General features: G+C 37.4%; 1 protein-coding gene and 1 pseudogene across 5 annotated transcripts in view; one reads left to right on the forward strand and one right to left on the reverse strand.

Annotated features, from left to right (window-relative positions):
- The window catches only part of SLC39A10 (solute carrier family 39 member 10), a 179418-nt gene that overhangs the window by 31687 nt on the left and 120026 nt on the right, over nt 1-27705 (reverse strand). For all 5 annotated transcript variants that reach the window (XM_074399336.1, XM_003925708.4, XM_010336482.3 and 2 more), the window contains 2 exons: nt 3302-3471; nt 1045-1233 (listed from right to left, as the gene is read on the reverse strand). In XM_074399336.1, the coding sequence (XP_074255437.1) occupies nt 1045-1233; nt 3302-3471 (359 nt within the window). The remainder of the gene's footprint in view (nt 1-1044; nt 1234-3301; nt 3472-27705) is intronic.
- LOC101046809 (large ribosomal subunit protein uL10 pseudogene) lies at nt 5858-6923 on the forward strand (annotated as a pseudogene).

Consider the following 27705-nt stretch of genomic DNA (forward strand, 5'->3'; position numbering starts at 1 on the left):
GTATAAGCACTGGCAAGTTTAGGTTCAAAATGAGATTAAAAAGATCAAATTATAAAAAACAAAAAACTTGTTTATCTGAAATGTTCCAAAATCTGAAACTTGGGTACTGACATGATGGTCAAAGGGAATGCTCACTGGAACATTTCAGATCTTAGATTTTCACATTAGAGATGCTAACTGGTAATGCTAAAATTTGTTTACAAACTTTGCAATATCTAATTTATTATAATTACAAATTTTTAAAAACTTGTATGTCTTTCATCTGATCAACTAAGAAGTCTTGATTATCTCATCTAAATTCCCTTAATCATCTTTTCTTCCCCTATTTCTTCTGCCATAACCTTCTCAAGCCCCACTACCTTTTTTGAATTACTCTTCAGTAATCGACTTAGCCAACCCTTGTTTTCCTCCAGCTCCTTAGGCATTAGCACTTTGGGAGGCTTAAGGCAGGTGGGTCACTTGAGGTCAGGAGTTCAAGATCACCCTGGCCAAGATGGTGAAACCTCATCTCTACTAAAAATACAAAAATTAGCTGGGCGTGGAGATGCCTGCCTGTAGTCCCACCTACTTGGGAAGCAGGGGCAGAAGAATTACTTGAACCCAAGAGACAGAGGTTGCAGTGAGCGGAGATCGTGTCACTGCATTCTAGCCTGGGCAACAGAGCGAGACTGTCTCAGAAATACATCCATCCATACATCAATAAAAGTTAGCTGGGCATGGTGGCATGTGCCTATGGTCCCAGCTACTCGGGAGACTGATGCAAAAGGATCACCTGAACCCGAGAGGTCAAGGCTGCAGTGGGCCATGATTAGAAGACTGCACTCCAGCCTGGGTGACAAAGGGAAACCCTGTCTCAAAAAAACCAACAACAACTACACGTTTAATTTAAAAAAAATCAAAGTCAGCTTTTTACTCTAAAGATTAGCTGTTACAAAACTGAGACAATACAAAAAAAAAATCATAATTAAGGAAAGCACATACCCAGAAAAAGATCATTTTTGTTGTGTTTTATGGCATAAAGTGAAATAAATAAAAAATACTTACTCTTTGCTGTTTGTAGTGCTTAAACATTCTAATGCAGTGTTCAATGATAAACAGCAAGTAAATGCCTCCTAGAGCAACAAGTCCTTTCAATACAGCATCATATTCTTCCAAAAACTTCTTAGATTCATGTCCATGAGAATGTCCATGCCCATGTGCATGTTGGTGACTGTGATCATGTCCACCCTGAGACTATGAAGAACAAATAAAACTTCTAAACAAGTAACTGAAATGCTATTTAAAATTTTGAGATTATAATCTCCGTAAGGACACAGAAAAAAAATATCTTTCAAGTATTAAAGTGCTCCCCTAGATATTATCTCACTAAAAGTAGTCTTCCATGTAATTTGCTTTACTCAGTTGTCTGAAATATACGTTTTACAGTAACTCAAAGACCACCAACTCACATGCCTAAGGAGTAAGATGCACTCTATAGTGAGAGAATCAAGCCAGAAGTCATAATAGGGAGTGATTGGTTCTTTGTAAATTGAAGTGAACATAATCTACTTAAATGCCAAATATTTAGTAAAAATAAAACAAAACACACAAATTAATTCACCAGCAGGTCACTTGTGAGTCTCTATAATCTAATTCTTTCTTAAACTGATTTATATATATATAATATATATATATTATATATATATTTCCTTTTAAGTTCAGGCATACAAGTACAGGTTTGTTACTGTTTGCACAAGCTGACACTGTCAACTTGTGTCATGGGGGGGTTGTACAGATTATTTGATAAATTTCTTCTCTTACAAATTATTTCAGAGGTGTAAGATTGCTATCTCTGCATATACTATGGGAAGCTAGCAAGAGGGTATCCTTAAATATGTAATTTTCTACATTTTAAAGCTTTAGCAAGCATAAATGGATAGAAATGGTTGTTTCAACATTATGAAATGTACAAATATCACAATAATAATCTTATAGAATGTAAGTTAAGTAACTGCACTTAAGTATCTTTCTTCGTTCTAACATTTATTTGTATTCTTTTCCTGTTAACTAATGGTCAACCAAAGAGATAACTAAACCTCTCAGAGGATATCAGACCATTCAAAAAGGTAACAGCTATGTTTAGTTAACCTTTCTTAATAGAAAAACAAGTTAAACAGCACTTAACTACTGTTCTCACTTCAATTACTCTTACTAGGCCCAGTTCTAAAAAAAAACTGTTTCAGCTGGGCATGGTGGCGCGTGCCTGTAATCCCAGCTACTCAGGAGGCTGAGGAAGGAGAATTGCCTGAACCCAGGAGGCGGAGATTGCGGTGAGCCGAGATCGCGCCATTGCACTCCAGCCTGGGTAACAAGAGCGAAACTCCGTCTCAAAAAAAAAAAAAAAACAAAAACTGTTGCTATTCTTGATGGCTAGAAGAAACGGTGAAACAAAAAAATCATGTTCACGGTCGTCTTAAGATTCATTAACTCGTTTATTTTTAAATTTTTTTTTTTTTTTTTTTTTTTTTTTTTTTTACAGCCACACATTGCTGTAGATACTAAATCTGGAATTCTCAACCAAGAGTGCAGAAGAGGTATACGCAACACACAAATACAATCCTGTCTCCCAAATACTCTAGAAGGGAAATACTCAATACTTTTCAATTTTATATTTAGAAGAGAAAAACAATCCCCATTGCATTCATAATTTGAAGTAAAAATGGTAAGAGTGAATCAAATACTCTTAGCTGGTGACAGAAAGCTATCTACCTAACTACTAAGTTATAGACAGCAACTTTTTAAAAGTTTGATAAGCATGGTACTAGGAATATGGGTTTTTGATCACATAATTAGAACTGACCCCAAAGAGAAGAAAGGAAGTTGTATGCCAGGTGAAAAAAATGCTCCCATGTATCAAGAGCTAAGTGTAAAACAGCTCACTGAGTATATCTGCCTACTCCTGCTCAAAGATGCTGATGGCATGCTGGTTATAGGCATAATCATTACAACCTCTCTTATGCATTTCTCTTAAAGGCTTTTTTGATATGCTACAGTTTTTAAAAAGACCATTCACTGCTGCTAATATTGCAAATTTTAATCCAATGAGTTTTTCTAAAGACTACTGAAAGCAAAGTTGACCTAATCATTCAATTTATTTAAAAAATATTGGTATTAAAACTCTGAAAATGGAAAAAAAATACTTCATCCTATAAGCAAATAAAACAATACAAATACTAGATTACTGTGCTATACCTTGCTAATGAAGGACTCTTTTGGCTTATTTTTATTTTAAGTGTTTTAAATGATTAAAAACATTTCTTACATGGGGCAGTAGATGAAGAAGGGCGTCTCCACTCATTGTTCCTACAGCTAGTGCAACAAGGAATGTGAGAAGAAATTTGAAGCATCCTTGGTTAATGATAGGAACCAAGATCACGCCTAGCAAGGAAAGCAGGCTAATGACAGTGATAGAAATGATACCACAAATCCAGGCTGTAGAAAAGAAATTAAGAGTCAACATTAGCATAACAATTTAAACCAACAGACTACCAAGAAAAATGAAAACATAACAAATGAATCACAGAAGGTAGACTATTTTACCCAGATTATGAAAGCTTTACAGCATTGTTGAAAAACAAAACCAAAATATGACATATAACCAACTTGAACATTTTTAAAAAGAATTAAGTAACTCAGATCACGTTATAAACAGTACCTTCAACGGCCCACGATATTAGAACCAGTGACTTAAAATGACTGAAGGCTGTAATTCACTTAATAGCTAGACTATAAATAAAAATTTCCCAAAGTCTAGTCAAAGCCACAGTAATAAAGCTGCTTATTTAAAGAATATAATTACAAAACTCACCTGAGAACATTAAAAAAGCTAAGTATCTATTTAATGTATCATAATCTTTGTAAATCTTTCTAATAGTTTAAGAAACATAACATAACCCCAAATGGAAATACATTCACATGATGGATGTGTCTTATTATTGGTAGCGTTATTGTTACAAAGGTTAATTCAGTCCTATTTTTCTTGATTTTTCTTTACACCTGGTTCCAAACTCCCATTCCTCTAATTTGGGTTTCCAAAAAATTTACCACTTAAAAAAAAAGTCACTATATAATTTTAACTGGCTCAGAACACAAGAGAAATGTTTTCACAATATGACTTAAAGAAAAACAGGTGTGGTGGGGAAGGAGAAGTCTGTATACATGTCTTTATCTACATCATTAACAAACAAGACATTAGAAATATATGCCAGTGGTTTGGGAATTGGACATTTTCATTATAATTTCCTTTACTGGCCTAAAATGAAATAGAAATGTCATTAATATTTAAAATTATGCTTATTTTAAGATCTACAGAAAATCTCACTTAAGAGCAATAATTTTAATCTAAAATACTATTTTTCAAATCAAAGCTAAGGACTATATATCTGCTGAAGGATTTTATATAAGTCTGTGATAAATGAACATAGAAAAAATGTATCTATTATCAAAATAACTTAAAATTTTCAAAAACGAGGAAAAGTAAAGATAGGGAGATGATACTAACTGACCCACTCAATGCTGAACTTTATCAATAAAATTGTTTTATCCAATGGGCATTGTATTCACAATATCCAATGATGTTAACAATATAGCCAATACTCATTAGCTCAGTTATCTCACAGAATTAAAACAATGGACAATCTATCACTAATAGAAGCTCTGTGGCTTACCCTGTATCTTAAAAGGTAATTCCTGTCACATAAATATAGGTAAACTAAGAGGCAAAAGAAGATTCAAACACAATCAATATTGGAGGGCTGAAGATCTCGACCCATTAGACTTGGATTCAGTGGCTTCAATTCTTGCAAGGATTTTGGAGTAAGGTAGGAATAGGAACTCAATTTTTGAGGCATGAGGGTCATATTTACTACAAATACAATATATCCCGGAAAGAAAGGATGAGGGCGACTGCGACCCTGGTGCAATGACTCACGCTTGTAAACAGCACTTTGGGAGGCCGAGGCAGGCGGATAGCTTTAGTCCAGGTGCTGGTGACCAGCCTGGGCAACACAATGAGACCCAGTATCGACCAAATAATACAAAAATTAGCTGGGCGCGGTGGCACAGACCTGTAGCCCCAGGTACTTGGGAGGTTGAGACGGAAGGATCGCGGGGGTGCTGAGGCAGCAGGATTGCTTGAGCCTGGGCAGCAGAGGTTGCAGTGGGCTGCGATTGCACCACTGCAGTCCAGCCTGGGTGACAAAGTGAGACCCTAAGTCAAAAAAAGGGGTGGGAAGTGGGCAGTGATTGCTCTAACTGTTGCTGGGATTAAAAAACAACAGGGACCTGAAGTCAAAAACCTTATTCTAGAAAGAAAAAATATGTTCAACTAAGGTTTACAGGCTAACTTAATGATCACCAAGCTGTTCTCCCATGGATTTTATTTTTCCTGTCTGTCCCCTGTTCACAGACATGGAAAATAAAATCCGTGGGAGAACTTAATGAAATAAGTCAGAGAAGTGGTCATAGATATAAATCTTAGACATGAGGAGCCAATAGTTATTGGCCAGCTAAATCGAAAAAGGTTTGTCAAAACTACTGCAGGTTTTTAGATCCAATCATATTGAGGAAAAAAATCGAGGTAAAAAGGATGGGTAACAAAATAACTATATGGGACAAAGTGAGTTGGTAACAAAAGCATTAACCTGATGATAAACTGTATGTTACACAGTAAATGTAACTCTCCCTTTACAAATATATTTTTCTTTATCAGTTTAGCAATAATCTAACATGGAAGCAATCCAAGCATCAACCTAAAAGCAACTTCAATTAAGAACTTGAAAATAGCTTTTCTCGCCAGCCGTCCTCGTGGAAGTGACATATCATTTACCCCTGCGTGGCAATCCCTGACGCACCACAGTGATGCCCAGGGAAGACAGGGCAACCTGAAAGCCCAACTACTTCCTTAAGATCATCCGACTATTGGATGATTATCCGAAATGCTTCACTGTGGGAGCAGACAACGTGGGCTCCAAGCAGATGCAGCAGATCCGCATGTCCCTCCGCGGGAAGGCCATGGTGCTGATAGGCAAGAACATCATGATGCACAAGGCCATCCGAGAGCACTTGGAAAACAACCCAGATCTGGAGAAATTGCTCTCTCATATCCGGGGGAATGTGGGCTTTGTGTTCACCAAGGAGGACCTCACTGGGATCAGGGACCTGCTGCCGCCTGTGCTGGTGCCATTGCCCCATGTGAAGTGACTGTGCCAGCCCAGAACACTGGTCAGGGCCTGAGAAGACCTCCTTTTCCCAGGCTTTAGGTATCACCACTAAAATCTCCAGGGGCACCATTGAAATCCTGAGTGATGTGCAGCTGATCAAGACTGGAGATAAAGTGGGAGCCAGTGAAGACAAAGAAGCCACGCTGGAGAAAATGCTCAACATCTCTCCCTTCTCCTTTGGGCTGGTCATCCAGCAGGTGTTCGACAATGGCAGCATCTACAACCCTGAAGTGCTTGACATTACAGAGGAAACTCTGTACTCTCGCTTCCTGGAGGGCATCTGCAATGTTGCCAGTGTCTGTCTGCAGACTGGCTACCCAACTGTTGCATCAGTACCCCATTCTATCATCAATGGGTACAAATGAGTCCTGGCCTTGTCTGTGGAAACTGATTACATCTTCCCACTTGCTGAAAAGGTCAAGGCCTTCTTGGCTGATCCATCTGCCTTTGCAGCGGCTGTCCCTGTGGCTGCTGCCACCATGGCTGTTCCTCCTGCTGCTGCTGCTGCTGCCTTAGCTAAGGTTGAAGCCAAGAAAGAGTAGGAGGAGTCGGACGAGGATATGGGATTTGGTCTCTCTGACTAATCACCAAAAAGCAACCCACTTAGCCAGCTTTATTTGCAAAACAAGGAAATAAAGCCTTCTTTAAAAAGTCAAAAAAAAAGGCCGGGCGCGGTGGCTCAGGCTTGTAATCCCAGCACTTTGGGAGGCCGAGGCGGGTGGATCACGAGGTCGAGAGATCGAGACCATCCTGGTCAACATGGTGAAACCCCGTCTCTACTAAAAATACAAAAAAAAATTAGCTGGGCATGGTGGCGCACGCCTGTAATCCCAGCTACTCAGGAGGCTGAGGCAGGAGAATTGCCTGAACCCCGGAGGCGGAGGTTGCGGTGAGCCGAGATCGCGCCATTGCACTCCAGCCTGGGTAACAAGAGCGAAACTCTGACTCAAAAAAAAAAAAAAAAAAAAAAAAAAGTCAAAAAAAAAAAAACAAAACTCTATGCACATAAACTAGTAAACCTGGAAGAAATGGATAATACCTGGACACTTGCATCCTCCCAAGCCTAAACCAGAAGAAGTCAAAACCCTGAATAGACCAATAACAAGGGCTGAAGTTGAGGCAGCAATTAATAGCCTACCAACCAAAAAAGCCCAGGTCCAGATGGGTTCACAGCCGAATTCGACCAGACATACAAAGAGGAGCTGGTACCATTCCTTCTAAAACTACTACTAACAATCCAAAAAGAGGGAATCCTTCCCAAATCGTATTATGAGACCAACATCATCCTGATACCAAAACTCGGCAAAGACTCAACAAAAAAAGAAAACTTCAGGCCAATATCCATGATGAACACAGATGCAAAAATCTTCAATAAAATACTGGTAAACAGATTGCAACAGCACATCAAAAAGTTTATCCATCATGATCAAGCAGGCTTTATCCCAGGGATGGAAGGCTGATTCAACACATGGAAGTGTATCAACGTAATTCACCACATAAACAGAACCATAGACAAAAACCACACGATTACCTCAATATATGCAGAGAAGGCCTTTAACAAAATTCAACAGCCCTTTATGCTAAAAACTGTCAATAAACTAGGTATTGATGGAACATATCTCAAAATAATAAAAGCTATCTATGACAAACCCACAGCCAATATCATACTGAATGGGCAAAACTGGAAGCATTCCTTTGAAATCTGGCACTAGATAAGGATGCCCTTTCTCACCACTCCTATTCCATATAGTATTGGAAGTTCTATAGGGAGGCAATCAGGCAAGAAAAAAAAATAATAAAGGGTATTCAATTAGGAAAGGAGGAAGTCAAATTGTCTCTATTTGCAGAGGACATGATTGTATATTTAGAAGACCCTATTGTCTCAGCCCAAAATCTCCTGAAACTGATAAGCAACTTCAGCAAAGTCTGAGGATACAAAATCAATGTGCAAAAATCACAAGCATTCCGCCGGGCGCGGTGGCTCAAGCCTGTAATCCCAGCACTTTGGGAGGCCGAGGCGGGTGGATCACGAGGTCGAGAGATCGAGACCATCCTGGTCAACATGGTGAAACCCCGTCTCTACTAAAAATACAAAAAACTAGCTGGGCGTGGTGGCGCATGCCTGTAATCCCAGCTACTTAGGAGGCTGAGGCAGGAGAATTGCCTGAGCCCAGGAGGCGGAGGTTGCGGTGAGCCGAGATCACGCCATTGCACTCCAGCCTGGGTAACAAGAGTGAAACTCCGTCTCAAAAAAAAAAAAAAAAAAAAAAAATCACAAGCATTCCTATACACCAATAACAGAATTAAAGACAGCCAAATAAAAAACGAACTGCCACTCACAATTATTACAAAGAGAATAAAATACCTAGGAAGACAATTAACAAAGAATGGACGTCTTCAAGAAGAACTACAAACAACTGTTCAACGAAATAAGAGAGAACACAAACAGATGGAGAAACATTCCAAGCTTGTGGTTAGAAAAAATCAATATCATGAAAATAGCCATACTGCCCAAAGTAATTTACAGATTCAATGCTACCCCCATCAAGCTACCAATGACCTTCTTCACAGAACTGGAAAAAACCACCTTAAACTTCATATGGAACCAAAAGAGAGCCCGCATAGCCAAGTCAATTCTAAGCAAAAAGAACAAAGCTGGAGGCATCACACTACCTGACTTCAAACTATACTACAAGGCTAGAGTAATCAAAACAGCATGGTACTGGTACCAAAACAGAGATATAGATCAATGGAACAGAACAGACGCCTCGAAGGCAATGGGCAAGGCAACGCCACACGTCTACAACCATCTGATCTTTGACAAACCTGACAAAAACAAGCAATGAGGAAAGGATTCCCTGTTTAATAAATGGTGTTGGGAAAACTGGCTAGCCATGTGCAGAAAGCAGAAACTAGGCCCCTTCCTGACACCTTACACTAAAATTAACTCCAGATGGATTAAAGACTTAAACATCAGACCTAACACCATAAAAACCCTAGAAGAAAACCTAGGCAAAACCATTCAGGACATAGGCATAGGCAAGGACTTCATGACTAAAACACCAAAAGCATTGGCAACAAAAACCAAAATAGACAAATGGGACCTAATCAAACTCCACAGCTTCTGCACAGCAAAAGAAACAGTCATTAGAGTGAATCGGCAACCAACAGAATGGGAAAAAAATTTTTGCAATCTACTCATCTGACAAAGGGCTAATATCCAGAATCTACAAAGAACTAAAACAAATTTACAAGAAAAAAAAACAAGCCCATTCAAAAGTGGGAAAAGGACATGAACAGACACTTTACAAAAGAAGACATATATGAGACCAACAAACATATGAAAAAAATGCTCATCATCACTGGTCATTAGAGAAATGCAAATCAAAACTACACTGAGATACCATCTCATGCCAGTTAGAATGGTGATCATTAAAAAATCTGGAGACACTAGATGCTGGAGAGGATGTGGAGAAATAGGAACACTTTTACACTGTTGGTGGAAGTGTAAATTAGTTCCACCATTATGAAAGACAGTATGGTGACTCCTCAAGGACCAGAAACAGAAATTCGATTTGGCCCAGTAATCCCATTACCGGGTATATACCCAAAGGATTATAAATCATTCTATTATAAGGACTCATGCACACGTATGTTCACTGCAGCACTGTTTACAATAGCAAAGACTTGGAACCAACCCAAATGCCCATCAATGACAGACTGGACAGGGAAAATGTGGCACATATACACCATGGAATACTATGCAGCCATAGAAAACGATGAGTTCATGTCCTTTGTAGAGACATGGATGAACCTGGAAACCATCATTCTCAGCAAACTGACACAAGAACGAAAAATCAAACCCTGCATGTTCTCACTCATAGGTGGGTGTTGAACAATGAGAACACATGGACACAGTGAAGGGAACATCACACACTGGGGTCTGCTGGAAGGGGTGGGAAATAGGGGAGGAACAGCAGGGGTTGGGAAGGGATAACACAGGGAGAAATGCCAGATATAGGTGATGGGGAGGAAGACAGCAAACCACACTGCCATGTGTGTACCTATGCAACAATCTTACATGTTCTTCACATGTACCCCAAAACCTAAAATGCAATTAAAAAAAAAAGAACTTGAAAATGTGCACTCAACTACTTGGAAAAATGAGTAATTCATACTCTAGGATACTCTAGGAGAAAAAATAAACTGTACATACTAATGTAAACAGATGTGAATGGAGACTGCTAAAACTACAGATGAGACCCCAATACACAAGATATACGGAGTAAACACTTGATAACCCTTCAAAATTATTAGAAATTTTTATTAATCAGAATTATTTAACCAAGAATGCACTAGAATTACCCAATAAAAACATTTATCTTAATGGCTGAGGGGTCCTGGCTTATGCCTATAACCCAAGAAATTTGAAAGGTCGAGGCAGGCAGACTGAGCTCAGGAGTTCAAGACCAGCCTGGGCAATGTGGCAAAACCCCATCTCTACAAAAAACACAGGAATTAGCCAGGCGTGGTGGCATGTGCCTGTAGTCCAGTTCCTCAGGAAGCTGAGGTGAGAGGATAGCGTAACTCTGGGAGGCAGAGGTTGCAGTGAGCCAAGATTGTGCCACTGCACTCCAGCCTGGGTGACAGAGCTAGGCCCTGTCTCACAGAAAAGAATTCTTTTGTGGAATAGTGTTTTGATGAAAAGAAAAATTAAAAAAATAAATAATCTCTGCATTACTTTGAACATTTTAGCTCTTCAGAAATACTTTTCTATTTCTTTGAGGAAATATGTATAGTACGCTTGCTATATAAAATATTTTAAAGACTACCTTCAAAAGATTTTTAACTGACTAAAAAAAGACCTACATTCTAGGACTAAAATTCGTCCTATATCTTTTGGTAACTTTGTTTTTGCATATAAAACATAGAGAGCACAACTGGAAATATTATAACACAGTTAATTACTCCAGATATACACTGCCTTGACAGAGTTGAAAATTTAAAAAATATTTTCAAAGAGGCCAATTATTCTGCCCCTTTAAAAAGAGAATTGTTCTCAATTCTTTGCTTATCAGTAGCTATTTGAACTGGCCACATTACTAGCTATTGTCTTATTATACTGCTAGAAAAACTTTAATAATCTATACTAGCATTTCTCAAACTGAGCTCATTAGTTCTATGAGGTAGGGGGTATTTCAAAGGGGAGGGAGGAAAATTTTAATAAATAAGTTTTGGTAATGCTGAATTACACAGGTTCCTTCAGAGCCTCTAACAGTTTAATAAGCAATGTGAATCTCTGAAAGGCGAACACAATACGCAGCCTTCTCCCAAACTATCTGATCACAGAATCTATTAGCAAAGGAAAAGATCTTCAAAAAGTTCATGGAAAATGCATATTATTAAAAAATCCATTTTACTTGTGCCCTTATTGAAAAGGACCAACAATTAACAGCACAAACAATACTGAACACCACAGATATCTTAACTGGTTAAGTTAATACAATTCTGACAGAAAAATTAAAGTTGAACAAACTTTCCACTCTACTGGTGACAAAGCTGCTGCGCCCAGATCAGCTATAGACAAGAGAAGAACTTTCTGTGGAAATTTTAAACAAGTGGGAGCAGGAACCTGAAGTATTTCTTTGAAGAATTGAAGAAGGAAATGAAACATGGCCTTACTAGTATGATCCTGTAATTAATGCCAATGAACTGTATACTTAAAAATGGTTAAAGGAGGAAGATTACGGGAAGACTGTGGACTAGGAAGCACCAGAAATCTGTATGCCCCCAGACTATAAATGAACTGACAAAATCTGTCTGATGTTAACTACTTTGCAACTCTGTAGTCTACTGAAGGCTTGCAACTTCTAGGGGAAAGCTCTATGGTAAAGTGTGGTTAATTTTGATCAATTTCAGCTCTCAGCTTAGTGGCAGCTACCCAACTGCAATCTTTAGTCCTTTGAAAGGAAGCTGTGCGTGGCGTCCTCGATCAATCTACAGGACCCTATAATTATAGAAGCGAGAGTAGACAAAATGGATTTTGCTCCCCAAATATTGAGGACGTGTACTCTGATTACTGATTCTGATTACAGAAGTACAGATGAAGAGACAGGTGGCCATGTTGCTGTACCTCTCCTCATTTTCCAAGTGTCTCTCCTGGCTAAAGTGATTTTCAAGGAATTTAAAAGGCCAGCACCACTTTTCTCCCTTCTTTTTTTCCCTTTTGGGAGTCAGACAACAATTATTGGAAAATTCAAAAGTAACTGCATATTTGGAGAAAATCGGAAAAGAATCTGGCATGCCTAGGGAAAGGCATAGACTCAGAAAAAACCTGTGAAAACAGGCTAGGTGTAGTAGCTCACACATGTAATCCTAGCATTGTGGGAGGCTGCGATGGGAGGATCTGAGCCCAGGAGTTTGATACTAGCTTGGGCAACATGAGAAAAACCCATCTGTACTAAAAATACAAAACTAACTGGGCATAGCAGCATGTGCCTGTAGTTCCAGCTACTCTTAGAGGTTGAGGCAAGAGGATCACCTGAGCCCAGAAGGTTGAGGCTGCAGTAAGCCATTATGATGCCACTGCACTCCAGCCTGGGTGAAAAAGTGAGACCCTGTCTCAAAAAAAAAAACCCAAAAAAACTGTGAAAATCTTATACCACAGAGAGAGCACAAAACAATAACCTTTCCCCCCAAAAAATTAATAACAAAAACAATTTAACAAAAAAATAGCAAACCCTGGGGAAAGGGACAAATCTGACTTCCAGAGTACAGTTTTCAAAAAAACCAGAAAGCATACAAAGAAACAGAAAAACAAGGCACAAAGGAAAAAAACTAAATCACAGAAACTGTCCCTGAGAAAGACCTACTGGCAGATCTATTAAACAATGACTTTAAAACAACTGTCTTAAGAATCCTAAAAAGAGTCAAGAAGATAATCTATAAGCAAATTGGAAATATCAATAAAGGAGTAGAAAAACTAAAAATAAATCAAAAAGAAACTCTGGAACTGCAAAGTACAATAACAAAAATGAAAAATTCACTAGAGAGATTCAAAGGCAGATTTGAGCAGGCTGAAGTACCAGTGGACTTGAAAACAGCGCAATGGAAATTACTGATTCTGAAGAACAGAAAGAAAAAATATTGACTAAAAATGAACAGTCTATGGGACCTGGGGGGTACCACCAAGCAGACCAACATCCATATACACTGTAGAAGTTAAGTAAGATGAAGCCGGGGGTGAGGGCAGCAAGAATATTTTAAGGAATAATGGCTAAAAATTTCCCAAATTTGATGAAGGACATCAACAGAAACATCCAGGAAGCTAAATGAATTTCAGTAAGAGCAACTCAAAAGAGACCCACACCAAGACACATTATAATCAAACTCTTGAAAAACAAAGAAAGAATCTTGAAAGCTGCAAGAGAAGCAACCTGCCACATACAAGAAACTCTCAATAAAATTACAAGCAGATTTCTCAATAGAAACTTTGCGAGTCAGAAGGCAATAGGCTGGTATATTGAAAGTCCTAAAAGAAAAAACAAAATTGTCAACCAATAATTTTATATCCTGCAAAACTGACATTCAAAAGTGAGGGAGAAACTAAGACATTCCCAAACAAACAAAAGCTAAAGGAGTTTGTTACCACTAGACCTGCCCTGTAAGAAATACTTGGGCCAGGCGCGGTGGCTCAAGCCTGTAATCCCAGCACTTTGGGAGGCCGAGGTGGGTGGATCACGAGGTCAAGAGATCGAGACCATCCTGGTCAACATGGTGAAACCCCGTCTCTACTAAAAATACAAAAAATTAGCTGGGCATGGTGGCACGTGCCTGTAATCCCAGCTACTAAGGAGGTTGAGGCAGGAGAAATGCCTGAACCCCGGAGGTGGAGGTTGCAGTGAGCCAAGATCATGCCATTGCACTCCAGCCTCCGTAACAAGAGTGAAACTCCGTCTCAAAAAAAAAAAAGAAATACTCAAGAGAGTCCTTCAAAAGGAAAGGACACTGAACAGTAACCTGAAAGGTATGGAGATGAAGTTGTAAAGGAGCAAAATTTTTGTATGCTATTGAAGTTAAAATGATATAAAATTAGACTGTTTTTTAACTTTAGGCTGCGAAATATAATCCCCATAATAGCTATGAGAAAACAGCTATAAAATATGCACAAAAGGAAATGAAAAAGAAATCTAACCATTTCGCTGCCAAAAAGGTCAACTAAACACAATAGCAGGCATTAGCAGAAGAAATGAAGGACAAAAAAAGCCGTAAGTCATATAGCAAACATAGCAAAATGACAGAAGTCCTTCCTTATCAGTAATTATTTTAAATGTAAATGGATTAAACTCTCCAATCAATTGACAGAAATTGGCAGGATGAATAAAAACACGATTCAACTTATATATAAGAGACTCACTTTATGTCAAAGACACAAACAGGTTGAATGTGAAAAGATGGAAAACAATATTCCATGAAAATAATAACCAAAAGAAAGCAGGGGTGTTTATGCTAATATCAAAGTAGACTTTTAAATCAAAAAAGTTAGAAGGACAGTGATAAAATAATTATAAATATTTATGTACCTAAAAATGGAATATCAAAAATATATGAAACAAAAACCGTCACAACTGAAGGGAAAAGTAACCAATTCTACCATAATAGTTGGAGACCTCAGTACTCTATTTTCAATAATGAATAAAATAGCCATCTAGCAGACAGGAAAGGAAACAGAGGACTTAACACAATAAACCAACGAATCTAATATACATGTAAGGAACACTATCCAAAACAGCACCAGAAACATTCTTCAGTGAACATGGAACATCTTCCGGGACAGACCAAGTATTAGGTCACAAATTAAGTCTCAACAGAAAAATATAATACAAAGTGTCCTTCTCCTACCATAATGGAATAGTTAGAAATCAACTACAGAAGTAAAACTGGAAAATTCACAAATTTATAGAAATTAAACAACACATTACTAACAACTGGATCAAAGAAGAAATTATAAGGGACACTAGAAAATACTTAGAAACAAATGAAAACAAAACCACAACCAAAACATATGGGATACATCTAAAGCAGTGCTAAGGGGGAAAAAAAGATACTTATTAACACTCACATAGAAAAATATGATCTCAAACCAAAAACTTAACATTATACTTAAGGGACTAGAAAAAAAAAAAAAAAGAACAAAAACAAAGCCAAGACCAGCAGAAGATAGAATATAATAAAGATTGGAGGAACGGTAAATGAAATAGCAGAAACACGAAGAAAATCAATGAAGCCTATAGTTGATTCTTGGAAAAGATAACAAAATTGACAAACCTTAAACTAGACGGCCTAAGAAAAAGAGAAGATACAAATCACTAAATTCAGAAATAGAAGTGGGGATGTTACTACTGATTACAAAGAAATAAAAAGGATTATAATAGAATATGATGAATAGCTGTAAACCGACAAACTGGATAACCTATATGAAATGAACAAATTCCTTGCAACACAAAACCTACCAAGACTAAATAATGAAAAAAACAGAAAATGTGAATAGACTATAACTGGTAAGATTGAATGAGAAATCAAAAGTCTCCCAACAAAGGAAAGTCCTGGACCTGATAACTTCTACCTAACATTTAAAGGAGAACTAATACCAATCCTTCTCAAACTTCCCCCCAACCCCCCCCCCCCAAAAAAAAACAAAAAAAAAAACAAAGAGGAGGTAACACTTTCTAACTCATTCTATGAGGCTAGTATTACCCTGATACTAAAGGTATCAGAAAAACACTCTACAAGAAATGAAAACTACAGACCCAATATCCCTTATGAGCACAGATGTAAAAATTCTCAAAGGAAAAAAACTGGCAAACAAAATCCAGCAGCATATTAAAAGGATTATACAACATACTAAGTGGAGTTTATTCCTGTAATGCAAGAAAAGTTCAACACACAAAAATTGATATATACCATATTAACAAAATAAAGAAAAAACCCACATAATCATAAATGAGCAGAAAAAGCACATGACAAAATTCAATATCCTTTCATGATCAAAAGACTCAACGAACTAGGAATAGAAAGAAACAATCTCACATAATAAAAGCCATATATGAAAAACTCACAGCAAACATCATATTCAATGGCAAAAGACAAAGCCTTTCATCTAAGAGAGGAACAAAGCAAGGATGCTTGCTTTCATCACTTGTATTCAACACAGTATTGGAAATTCTAGCCAAACAATTAGGCAAGAAAAAATTTAAAACATCCAATTTGGAAAGTAAAATTACATGTGTTTCCAGTTGATTTGATCTTACATGTAGAAAATCCTAAAAATTCCACATAAGCACTTGATATTTCAGGTAACCTGCTTGGCCCTCTTCCAAGTGTACTCTAGTTTCTCTAATAAACTCTCACTTTGCTTAAAATAAATTCTCCACTGCGTTTAAAAACAATTTTTTTCACACAAAAAAGTATTAGAATGAACTCAGCAAAATAGTGGGATACAAAGTTAACACACAAAAATCAGTTGCATTTTTATATATACTATCAATGAACAATCTGAAAAGGAAATTATGAAAACAGTGCCACTTACAATAGCATCAAAAAGAACAAAATAATTAACTAAGGAGATACAAGACTTCTACAATGAAAACTATAAAACATTCTGAATGGTGTGAGATGGCATCTCATTGTGGTTTTGATTTGCATTTCTCTAAAAATCAGTAAAGTTGAGCTTTTTTTCATAGGCTTGTTGGCTGCACATATGTCTTTTTTTTTTTGAAAAGTGTTTATTCATGTCCTTTGCCCACTTTTTAATAGGGTTGTTTTTTCTTGTAAATTTGTTTAAATTCCTGGTAGATGCTGGATATTAGACCTTCATCAGTTGCATAAGTTTGCAAAAATTTTCTCCCATTCTGTAGGTTGTTTGTTTACTCACGGACATATAGAGGGGAACAACAGACACTGGGGCCTATTCCGTGGTAGAGGTGGGGAGGGACAGCATCACAAAAAATAATTAATGGGCACTAGGAACACCTGGGTGACAAATCTGTACAACAAAATCCTATGACACAAGTTTACCTATATAACAAACTGGCACATGTAACCCTGAACTTAAAAGTAAAATTTTAAAAAAGAGTGAAAAAGAAAACTACAAAACATTGCTTAAAGAAATTAAAGAAGGCAAATAAACGAAAACATACCCCATGTTCATGGATTGGAAGCCTTAATACAGTCATCATTTGGTATCTGCAGAAATTAGCTCCAGTACCGCCCACCCCTACCCTGCAGCAGATACCAAAACTGTGGATGTTCAAATGCCTTATGTAATATAGTATAATAATTGCATTTAATCTAGGACATCCTCTCTTATATTTTAAATCATTACTAAATTATAGTTGACCATTGACCAACATGGGTTTGAACTGCATGGATCCACTTAATGCACAGATTTTTTTCTGCTTCAGCCACTTCTGAGACAGTTAAGACCAATGGATCCCTCCCTCTTCCTCCTCTTCCTCAGTCTACTCAACATGAAGATGATGAGAATGAAGACCTTTATCATGATTCACTTTCATTTAATGAATAATTAATAAGTAATGCATAGAAAATCCTAAAGATTCCACACAGGCACTTGATGTTTCAAGTCACCTGCTTGGCCCCTTCCAAGTGTGCTCTACTTTCTCCAATAAACTGTCATTTTGCTTAAAATAAATTCTCTGCTGTGTATCCTTAATTATAACTAATAATAAAACCTACATAAATTTCTTATGTATTTTCTTAATATATATTATTTTCTCTAGCTTACTTTGTTCTAAGAATATACAGTATATAATAGATAAACTGTTGACATAAATTCCCCCATTTATTTCTTTCACTCAATAAAACCCTGCTTTACTCACCATTCAAATCCCATCTGTTAGCCTAAATTTTCAAGGCAGAGGAAAAACAAGAACCCCATTTTTAGCTGAATTAAGGAAAAGCCTTGCAACAAAAGGACACAATCTCTTGGGAGCTTTATAGCCCCACCCACCGCCTGATCCTCCCTATACAACCAGGGAGGATGCACTCTTGAAAGCGCCACATCCTGGCTAGAGACCAACCAACACAAAACCAGAGCACTAAACAAAAATACAACCAAGGACCTTCAGAGCCCACTTCATTTCCCTGCTACCTCCACAAGAATAGGTGCTGGTATCCACAGCTGACAGACCTGAAGGCGGATCACACCACAGGTCTCTTTGCAGACACTTCCAGTACCAGCCTGAAGCCCAGTAGCTCCGCTGGATGGCTGGACCCAGAAGATCAGAAACAATCCTGAGTTCTGGTCTCCCCTACGGAAAGGGGGAGAACACATCAAGGGAACACCCAGTGGGACAATATAATCTGAACAGTGGACCTTGAGTTTTGACTTTAATACTCCACTGACAGCACTAGACAAGTCATCAAGACAGAAAGTCAACAAAGAAACAACGAACTTAAACTATACCCTAAAACAAATGGATGTAACAGATATTTACATTTCAACCAACAACTGCAGAATGTACATTCTATTCATCAGCACGTCAAACAACCTCCAAGATAGATGACAGGGCACAAAACAAGCCTCAGTAAATTTAAGGAAACAGAAATTGTATCAAGTACTGTCTCAGACCACAATGGAATACAATTGGAAATCAACAGCAAAAAGAACCCTTAAGGCCATCAAAATACAAGGAAATTAGATATCCTGCTCCTGAATGATCACTGTGTCAACCATGAAATCAGGACGAAATTTAAAAAATTATTTGAACTGAATGATAATAGTGATGTAACCTATCAAAACTTCTAGGATACAGCAAAAGCAGTGCTAAGAGAAAAGATCATAGCATTAAATGCCTATTACATCAAAAAGTCTGAAAAAGTGCAAATACAAAATCTAAGGTCATACCTCACAGAACTGGAGAGGCAAGAACAATCCAAACCCAAACCCAGCAGAAGAAAAGAAATAACAAAGATGAGAGTAAAAATAAATGAAATTGAAACAAACACACACACACCAATACCAAACATAAATGAAACAAAGGCTAGTTTTTTGAAAAGATAAATAAAACTGATAGACATTAGCAAGATTAACCAAGAAAAGAAGAGAGATGATCTAAATAAGCTCACTTAGAAATGAAGCAGGAGATATTACCGCTGATGCCACAGAAATACAAAAGATTATTCAAGGCTACTATGCACATCTTTATGCACATAAAGCAGAAAACCTACAGCAGATGGATAAATTCCTGGAAATATACAACCCTCCTAGATTAAACCAGGAAAATATAGAAATACACCAATAACAAGCAGCGAGATTGAAACCGCCAACAAAAAAAAGTCCAGGACTAGATGGATTCACAGCTGAATTCTATCAGACATTCGAAGAATTGGTACCAATCCTACAGACACTATTCCTCAGGATACAGAAGGAAGGAATCCTCCCTAACTCATTCTACGAAGCAAGTATCATCCTAATACCAAAACTGGGTAAGGACGTAACAAGAAAAGAAAACTACACACCAATATCCTTGATGAACATAGATGCAAAAATCCTCAACAAAATACTAGTGAACCAAATCCAATAGCTTAACAAAAAGGTAATCCACCATGATCGAGTAGGTTTCATATCAGGGATGTGGGAATGGTTTAACATCTGCAAGTCAATAAATGTGATGCAGCACATAAACAGAATGAAAAACAAAATCACACTATCATCTCACAAGAGATGCAGAAAAAGCATTTGACAAAATCCACCATACTTTTATGATTAAAACCCTTAGCAATTTTGCTGAGAAGAGACATACCTTAAGGTAACAAAAGCCATCTATGACAAACCCACAGCTAATATTATGCTAAATGGGGAAAACTTGAAAGCATTCCCAAGAAGTGAAACAAGACAAGAATGCCACTTTCACCACTTCTATTCAACACAGTACAGGAAGTCCTAGCCAGAGCAATCACAGAAGAGAAGGGAATCAAGGGCACCCAAATTGGTAAAGAGGAAGTCACACTGTCACTGTTGATACAATCGTATACCTAGAAAACCCTAAAGACTCATTCAAAAAGCTCCCAGAACTAGTAAATGAATTCAGCAAAGTTTGAGGATGCAGAATTTATGTGCATAAATCAGTAGGTTTGCTACCAACAGCAACCAAGCTGAGAATCAAATCAAGAACTCAACCCCTTTTATAATAGCTACAAATAAAATAAAATAAAAAACTTATGAATATACCTAACCAAGTAGGTTAAAAATCTCTGTAAGGAAAACTATAAAACACTGCTGAAAGAAATCACAGATGACATAAACAAATGGAAACACATCCCATGCTCATGGATGGGTAGAATCAAGTGTGAAACTGACCATACTGCCAAAAGCCATCTATAGATTCAATGCAGTTCCCATCAAAACAGCATCATCATTCTTCACAGAACTAGAAAAAAAAAATCTTAAAATTCATATGGAACCAAAAAAGAGCATGCATAGCAAATGCAAGACTAAGCAAAAAGAACAAATCTGGAGGCATCACATTACCTGACTTCAAACTATCCTAGAAGGCCGTAGTCACCAAAACAACATGGTACTGGTATAAAAATAGTCACATAGACCAAGGGAACAAAACTGAGAACTCAGAAATAAAGTCAGATACTTACAGCCAATTCATCTTCAACAAAGCCAACAAAAACAAAGTGGGGAAGGGACAGCCTATTCAGCAAATGGTGCTGGGATAATTGGTAAGCCACATGTAAAAGAATAAAACTGCATCTTCTGCTCTCACCTTATACAAAAATCAACTCAAGATGGAGCAAAGACTTAAATCTAAGACTTTAAACCATAACATTGGAACACTGGAAACACCCTTCTAGACTTTGGCTTACACAAAGACTTCATGCCAGGAACCTAAAAGCAAACGCAACAAAAACAAAGAAAACAGATGGGACTTAATTAAACTAAAAAGCTTCACAGCGAAAGAAATAATCAGCAGAGTTAACAGACAACCCACAGAGTGGGAAAAAATCTTCACAATCTATACATCTGACAAAGGACTAATATCCAGAATCTAAACTCAAACAAATCAGCAAGAAAAAAAAATCCACCTAAAAGTGGCTCAGGACATGAATAGACCATTCTCAAAAGAAGATACACAAATGGCCAAGAAGCATACAGAAAAATACTCAACAACACTAATTACTAGGGAAATGCAAATCAAAACCACAATATGATACCACCTCACTCCTGCAAGAATGGCCATAAAAAAAAAAAAAATAAAAAATAATAGATGTTGATATGGATATGGTGAAAAGGGAACACTTTTACACTGTGGGTGGCAATGTAAACAAGTATAACAACTATGGAAAAACAGTGTGGAGATAAAGAACTAAAAGTAGATCTACTATTTGATCCAGCAATCTCCTGACTAGGTATCTACTCAGAAGATAAAAAGTAATTATATGACAAAAATACTTGCACACATGTTTATAGCAGCACAATTTGCAGTTCCAAAAACATGGAACCAGCCCAAATGCCCATCAACCAACAAGTGGATAGAGAAAATGTGTGTTTATACACACACACACACACACACACACACACACACACACACAATCCCATGGAATACTACACAGCCATAAAAATGAATAAAACAATGGCATTCGCAGAAACTTGGATGGAATTGGAGACTATTATTCTAAGTGAAGTAACTGAGGAATGAACACCAAACATCGTATGTTCTCACTCATAATTGGGAGCTAAACTCTGAGGATACAAAGGCATAAAAATGATACAATGAATTTTGGAGACTCAGCGGAAAGGGTGGGGGGCGGGGGTAAGGGATAAAACTACACATTGGATATAGTATACACTGCTGGGGTGATGACTGCACCAAAATCTCAGAAATCACCACTAAAAGAACTTATTCATGTAACCAAACTCCACCTGTTCCCCAAAAACCTACTGAAATAAAAAATAAATTTAAAAGCAAAAGAACAATTATCAACAGAGTAAAAAGGCAATGCATAAAGTAGGAAAAAATATTTGCAAATCATATAAGGAATTAACATTCAGAATATAAAGAACTCCTAAAATTCAACAACAAAAAGAACCACCAGATTAAAAATTGAGCAAAGAACTGTAATAGGCAATTTTTGAAAGGCGATATACAAATTGCCACTAAGCACATGAAAAGATGCTCAATAGCACTGATCTTTAAGAAAATTCCAATCAGAACTACAATGAGATACCACCTCACACCCTTAGGATGGCTACTATCAAGAAAACAAGTGTTGGCAAAGAGGTGAAGAAACTGACAGCCTTCTATGCTCTTGGTGGTAACATAAAATGGTACAGCCATTATGGAAAACACGATGGTAGTTCCTTCAAAAATTAAAAATAGAATTACGATATGATAGGGCAATTCCACTTCTGGGTATATAACCGAAAGAATTTAAAACAGGGTCTGAGAGAGAGAAAGAGATATGCCCATGTTCATAGCAACATTATTCACATTAGCGAAAATAAGGAAGCAACTCAACTGTCCATGGACAGATAAATGCATAAGCAAAATGTGGTATGTACATGTAATCTAATATTATTCAGCATTAAAAAGGCTGAATTTTTTGAGAGTCTCCTCTGTCGCTCAGTATGGAGTGCAGTGGCGTGATCTTGGCTCACTGTAATCTCAGCTCACTGCAATCTCTGCCTTGTGGTTCAGGAGATTCTCTAGCCTCAACTTCTGGAGTAGCTGGAGTCACAGGCATCCGTCACCATGTCCAGCTAATTTTTGCATTTTTAGTAGAGATGAGGTTTCACCATGTTGGCCAGGCTGGTCTCAAACTCCTGACCTCAAGTGATCCACCCACCTCAGCCTCCCTAAATGCTGAGATTATATGCGAGAGCCACTGTGCCTGGTCAGGAAGGAATTTCTAATGCTGCAACATGGATGAACCTTGCGGACATTATGCTAAATGAAATAAGCCAGTCACAAAAAGGAAAATAATGTATGGATCTACTTATATGAGGTGCTTAGAGTAGTCAAAATCATAAAGACAGCAGATTGATAGGTCCCAGGGTCTGGGGAGAGCGGGAAATAGGGAGTTACTGTTTAATGGGTGTAGAGCTTTGGTTTTACAAGATAAAAAGTTACAGAGGCAGATAGTATGGATGATTGTGTAACATTATGAATGTATTTAATAACACCAAACTGTATACTTAAAGATGGTTAAAATGACAAATTTTATTTCACCATATTAAAAAAAAAAAAAAACTGGAGGCCAGGCGCGGTGGCTCACGCCTGTAATCCCAGCACTTTGGGAGGCCGAGGCGGGTGGATCACGAGGTCGAGAAATCGAGACCATCCTGGTCAACATAGTGAAACCCCGTCTCTACTAAAAATACAAAAAACTAGCTGGGCATGGTGGCGCGTGCCTGTAATCCCAGCTACTTAGGAGGCTGAGGCAGGAGAATTGCCTGAGCCCAGGAGGCGGAGGTTGCGGTGAGCCAAGATCGCGCCATTGCACTCCAGCCTGGGTAACGAGAGCGAAACTCCGTCTCCAAAAAAAAAAAAAAAAAAAAAAAAACTGGAAAAAACTGCTAAAGGGGCAAATTTTATGTTATATGTATTTTACCACAATTTTGAAAACATTTATATAGTTAAAAATGGCAAAGTTCAAAATAAACCCAAAGTCTCTTTTTTTGGAGACAGGATCTCACTCTATTATCCAGGTTGGAGTGCAGATCGTAGTTCACTAGTCTCAACCTCCCCCGCTCAGGTACTCCTCTTGCCTCCACCTCCCAAGTAGGTGGGACTACAAGCATGCACCACCATGCCCAGCTGATTTTTTCAAAAATTTTAAAATTACTTGTAGAGACAGAGGTCTCCCTATGCCCAGGCTAGTCTCAAACTCCTGGCCTCAAGAGATCCTCTTGCCTCAGACTCTCAAAGTGCTGGGATTACAGGTGTGAGCCACTGCTCCCAGCCAGTCCTCTAATTTTTAATCCACTGTTTTCTCCACTAAATTAAGTCATTTCAGAGAATCTTGGCCAAGTGATTTATTACTCATGTGTTTACCTCAAAGAGGTGGCTTCACAGAAAAGAAAATGTATTTAAAAAAATAAAGTACAATTAAACATGAAAGTAAAAGGAATACTAACTTTATTAATCCAAATGAAAACCCTTCTAAATTTGTGCTAATTAGGATAGAGGCAAACAGGCAAGAGTATCTCTATCTTGACAAAATAAACTTGTAACTACATAAAATTATCAGAATATACTTATTTCAATGCCAACTAAAAATATACATAAGCAGTAACGTTAATTATTTATTTTGCATGTATCATACATTGTCACTTACTCCTGTCAATCCCAAATAAGGAGTAAAGAGCTAGATTTCCCTTTTCACATAAATCAGAAATTTTCCAGATATTTTCTATAGATTGCAACTATTCCTGGACAACTATTTCATTAGGAAAACAGTCCTACTATTCTCCGAAGTATACAACATTATAAACATGTTTTCTTATATTACTTTTAAAAAATCTTCAGCTTTCTAAAAGCACTACAAATTCAAATGATAGTTCATTCTTCTAACGTGGAATCTTCAAGGAATAACAATCCTTTTGACCTATGAGCAGAAATGTGAAGTTGTTTTGAACTTACTATACTTAAATTACTTTCCCGTTATTTAAATACTTTATTTGTAAAATTCATAACATTTAAATTTAAGCTTATATAAACTCTATCCTATTTCCTACATGTAGAAAAAAAAGCAATGATGGTAAATAAATTTGTTTTGATTTCTAACCAAATTGTTGTGTTTTCTTAATCACAATTTATTTGGTATAAAGCAGAAACAAAACAAATAAAGGATACTGTTTTAAAATCTTATATAAAACAATATACAAACTATTAAATACCACTGGTAAATGTTTTATTTGTACCCAAGATACAATATGCAATAAAAAAGCACCGAATGTCTGAAACAAGCTTCACTTATTCTGCAAATTAGGTTGCTTAAAACACTAAAGGTCTTCAGGCTTAGTTATTCACCAACTCCCTTTCTCATTATCTAGAGAGAAAATGCATTCTTTTAAAAAGAAGCGCTCATCTGTGGAAAGTTTCTAATTAACTTGGTTCAAAGCATGTGCAAGATGGCAGTTTTCTACACTGCTTCAGCATTTTAATTGACAGAAAATGCTTAGCAGCCTATTCACAACCCCCCTTGGTAATTAAGCCAGGGTCAACTCTATGACTAAATGAGCCAATCTTGTGAAACAAACGATTTCTACCATACACAGTATATAGCATATTAGGTTTACAGCAGTCTTTGAACAAAGTTAATGAGGTAGTAGCTGTGCCACTATGGGAGATTTATATAGAACAAGTTAACCTTTCTTAATGGTGCAGTAGTCATTAAAACTAATTACTAGCAGGGCATTATCTCTAACAATTATTAACATCTATCAGCACATAATTAATTCAAGCTGCATTTCTAACAATGCTAATAACCACCTGCAAACAACTAATCAATATTCACTATTAGTAACATATTTGTTTTCAAAGCAAGTACAATTTCCTCTAAGGCTTTTCATATTGAATAAGCTGTAGCTTTCAATATTACTATAGTCAAGCATCTGTCAACAGCTTCATTACAATATATCGATTATGGCACTATTACAATACAGACAATTCTAATTAAAAGTTATAATCCACAGGTAACACAACAACAAAGAACAAGAATCTTTTAGAAGCCTTCAAAATAAGGAAAAAGACTATTAGTTTTAACTTTAAATCAAACAATCTTGTCAGTCTCCATTTTTCTCTGTAAGGAACAAATAAATGTATTTTATTTTTAATTAAGTTTAATCTCAGACCTAGCTTCCCCTTTCTGCTGCCACAGTAAGAATTTGCAGGCACCTCAGAGGGACTAGGCCACTCAGGGTGCTCATTCTTCCAAGGTCAATAAGCATGAAGCCAAGAAAGAGGACTAATTTATCTATTCAAAGATCAGAATTCAGATCGAGTTCAAAGACCCCTTTTCTCTGCCTTTACTGATCTTATCAGACAACCTCATTTGTTTACCAAGAAGATCAGTTTTGAATTTTTTTTTAAGTCACCTTATCTATACTTAACAATACTTGCAAGTCCATCAAATTACTACTAAAATTAATTCTATAAAACTCTCTTCGGGCCGGGCGCGGTGGCTCAAGCCTGTAATCCCAGCACTTTGGGAGGCCGAGGCGGGTGGATCACGAGGTCGAGAGATCGAGACCATCCTGGTCAACATAGTGAAACCCCGTCTCTACTAAAAATACAAAAAATTAGCTGGGCATGGTGGCGCTTGCCTGTAATCCCAGCTACTCAGGAGGCTGAGGCAGGAGAATTGCTTGAACCCAGGAGGCGGAGGTTGCGGTGAGCCGAGATCGCACCATTGCACTCCAGCCTGGGTAACAAGAGCGAAACTCCGTCTCAAAAAAAAAAAAAAAAACTCTTAATTTCTCTGCCACTTATATATTCTAGCAAAGCACTCTCTCAAACCTTTCAGGAGGAAACAGTAGAACAGGAAGTAAAAGAATTACAGTATAGTGGTTATGATTATATGCTGTAGGAGAATATTATAGTTCTTAGCATGGCTCTGCTACTTGGCAGTTGTGTGACCTTGGGTAAGTTACCCGACTTATTCTCTAAGCCTCCTTTTTCCTCACCAAATCAAAGTAAACAAAAGTGCCTGCATCGTGGATTTAATAAATTAAATGAAATATCCTTATAAAAATGTTTAGTACAGCATATGGTCAGGTCCCAATAAACATATTTATTATGGTTAATTTATCTAAAGTTATTTTCCTATTGCAAAGATATTAACCAGAAATAGAAAGATAGGTGCCTAAAAGACTTTACTTTTTATGTAATATTTTCTTTTACTTGCATCTCTATCTCAAATAAGATTCTTATCTACCTTATTCCTATGCTATGAAATGTTTTAAAATTCTGTCCTTTCTTGGCTAGGTGCGGTGGCTCACACCTGTAATCCCAGCACTTTGGGAAGCCAAAGTGGGTGCATCACAAGGTCAAGAGATCAAGACCATCCTGGCCAACATGGTGAAATCCCACCTCTACTAAAAATACAAAAATTAGCTGGGCGTGGTGGCATGCGCCTGTAGTCCCAGCTACTTATGAGGCTGAGGCAGGAAAATCGCTTGAAGCTGGGAGGTGGAGGTTGCAGTGAGCTGAGATTGCACCACTGCACTCCAGCCTAGAGATAGAGCAAGACTCCATCTCAAAAAAAAAAAAATTATGCCTCTCAATTCTTTATCATGCAAGTCCATATTCATACATATCATTTTGCTCATTTTAATTACTATCCTCTAAAGTCACTCTATCTTGGGCATTTCAACCACAACTGTGTTCACAGTAATTCCATCATAGTTTTTCAT

Source organism: Saimiri boliviensis, chromosome 5, assembly GCF_048565385.1.
Source record: "Saimiri boliviensis isolate mSaiBol1 chromosome 5, mSaiBol1.pri, whole genome shotgun sequence".
Taxonomy (NCBI): domain Eukaryota; kingdom Metazoa; phylum Chordata; class Mammalia; order Primates; family Cebidae; genus Saimiri; species Saimiri boliviensis.